Source organism: Notothenia coriiceps, unplaced genomic scaffold (assembly GCF_000735185.1).
Source record: "Notothenia coriiceps isolate Sejong01 unplaced genomic scaffold, NC01 NC01_scaffold00032452, whole genome shotgun sequence".
NCBI lineage: Eukaryota > Metazoa > Chordata > Actinopteri > Perciformes > Nototheniidae > Notothenia > Notothenia coriiceps.
In genome coordinates, this window is record NW_011365153.1 from 1 (window position 1) to 2,807 (window position 2,807).

The 2,807-nt window shown below is 43.2% G+C and overlaps 1 protein-coding gene across 1 annotated transcript; it reads left to right on the plus strand.

Annotated features, from left to right (window-relative positions):
• The first annotated feature begins 824 nt into the window (after window positions 1–824).
• LOC104960849 (E2F-associated phosphoprotein-like) lies at window positions 825–2,029 on the plus strand. The gene has a single exon (XM_010789023.1). The coding sequence runs from the start codon at window positions 987–989 to the stop codon at window positions 1,254–1,256; it is 270 nt and encodes an 89-aa protein (XP_010787325.1). The 5' UTR covers window positions 825–986; the 3' UTR covers window positions 1,257–2,029.
• Window positions 2,030–2,807: the final 778 nt, after the last annotated feature.

Below are 2,807 nucleotides of genomic sequence, written 5' to 3' on the forward strand. Positions count from 1 at the left end.
TTCCAAACACTCCTTCAAACGTTGTTTTTTCTTTTAAACATCTCCGATCCAAGGAGGTTGTAAACTGAATGGGTTTGGGATGTTGGTTGGACCAAATAAGACCATTGAGCATTAGACCTGGGAGCAAGTTAACTTTAGACCAAACACTATAAAAAATAAATGAATCAGATAATAACGTTTTTAGTTTTAGCCCTAAACAGTTATTAGCCGCTTTCACACCAAGTACTTTGCCGTACTTAGTGCCGGCACTTATTTCCCCCATGGAACTAAAGAGCCGATCGCGTTCACACCGGAATAAGTTCCCTGAGGGAAGATTAGGCAAATGAAGCCACTGACATCACTTCGTCTTCTTCTGCTTTGGGTTTACTGGCAGGCCGCAAACAACTTCACGGCGTATACTGCCGCCCGGAGTCCCCGGAGTTGGGGACTGGCTTCAGTAGAAGCTGCTGGGACTCCCAGCAGATTCTACTGAAGCCTTCAGAGTAAATCACCAGAACGCCGACACCTCCTCATCTCCACCGCTCCCATGTTTTCTTTTGTGTTGCCATAAGTTATTCTCTCTCCGTTGGTGCGCTGGGCTAATGCTAATGCTAATGCTAATGCTAATAATGCTAATGACAGCCAATAAAATGGCGGCTTCAAAAAACTTTTCAGAGTTTTACGGGGCGTGGTTTGCAATTCGCCCAGCCAATAGAAATTGGAACTTTTTTCTCCCCAGGATAGTCCCACCTCTCTAGCAGGGACTACAAATTGGGGTAAAAGTTCTCTGAACTAAGTTCTCTTTTTGGTGTGAACGCAACATTCCTGGCACTAACGGAACTAAACGGGAAAAGTACCTATTGTCACAGAAGCAGTTTAATGATGATTATCCAGCTGCCTTTGTGTTCAAACTCATCTGCAAACTGTCCCTCAGCTGATATCCTCCACTGAAGTGTTTTTGTGTGTTTCCTCTCAGGCACGATAAGTACCAGACGCAGTACCGAGCCATGTTCGTGATGAACTGCATCGTGAAGAGAGACGAGGTGTTGCGCTACAAAATCCAGCAGGACCTGAAGCGCAGCAAGAGGAAGAGGAGGAGGGGACAGAGAGCAGAAACAGAAAGCATAGCTGACGAGACTCCGGAGCCTCAACCCGCGGGGATGAACTCTGAGGAGGTCTACCACCCCGTCTGGTGCACAGAATGCTCCACAGAAGTCGCCGTTTTCGATAAAGACGAGGTCTACCACTTCTTCAACATCCTGGCCAGCCACTGCTGAGACACACCGGCAGGGAGGCTTTTATTTCAGGGGGTTTGTCCGTGACCGTTCACCTCACTGCAGCTTTTTTAGCTACAGGATTGAAGAAGAAGAAGAAGAAGAAGGAGGAGGAGGAGGAGGACTGATGATTTCTGGCTGAGAGGGCAGAATCAAATTCGATGTAGACACTGAGTTGATATCATCGTTGGTTTATTCAACCTGCTTGAAGAGACGGAAACAATCTGAATAGCTTGGGAGTGTCAGCGGGATATCATCGATGTGTGACCTTTTTAAATATCTCACAGAAACTGGAATTTGACGCAGCTCCTACGATCAGTACTGGACCGCATAAATAAAACCCACATTTGAGGCAGAAGCGTTTATTATTACTTGTGATATATTGATTGATACTCAATTTGTTTTAACACCACACTCAACCCTTTTTGATATGGCTCGGTAACTTGGCTATTTGGCATTCATAATCAGTATATACATAATAAATACATGAGGACGGACACTCCAGTTGTAATCATTTAAATATGCCTTCAGAGGAGAGTTTATAATTGTTGACACAAACTGTCCTTAATAAACACTTAAGAATGTCCTTATAGCTGCTTAACACTACATTATGGGATGTTATGTATGACAGGTGTTTGTTCTGCTTATGAATGGCAAAAAGAGGGGCTTAAAGTGCGTTGCCTAGAAACCATATATTTTTTAAAGAATTGTGAACAACGTGTACTGAGAGGGATATTCTTTACTTCCTAATAAACCTGCAAGTGCATTCTGTTTAACAAGTTGGTGACATTATTTCTAAATGAACGTGTGTTTGACATTTCTTTTGTCACATTTAAACTGCTGACATATTCTCACGCCCAATCAAATACAGACGTAGAGTAGGGCTGCACGATTTGGGGAAATAATCGAATTGCGATTTTTCTGACAGATATTGTGATTCGATTTGCGATATTTGTTTTTAAGCGACCCAACGGAAGTTTATTGTAAAATGCGGCCATATCTCCGGGTCGTATCAACGTGCTCCCGCCTCTAGCACCCCCGCAGCCCGAGCTACGAGTGAAATAACTAAACTTACATGAAACTTCCATTGGGTTGCTTTAAAGTCAAGCTTCAGTTTAAGATTCACCCTGTAATAGAAACATGTGATGGAGCATTACTAACCTGACACAGATGGTTTGCTTCACCAAACCATCTAGGAGAGCTCCATTTGGAAGCTGATTGGATCAATCTGTCTATCACCTTCTATCATGGGCCTCTTCTGATTGGTTAACAATGGCTGGTGCATGTGGAGAACAGCACTTCTGATTGGTTAACAATGGCTGGTACATGTGGAGAACAGCACTTCTGATTGGTTAACAATGGCTGGTACATGTGGAGCACAGCACTTCTGATTGGTGCGGATGACTGACACACAAGAAGAACAACAAAAAAACTAAAAAAAAAAAACTAAAAGAAATCGCACGCTTTGCGATTTGATAATTGCATCATTTCAGATCGCGATTTCGTTTTAAAATCGATTAATCGTGCAGCCCTACTCTGGGGAACTTAAACTTA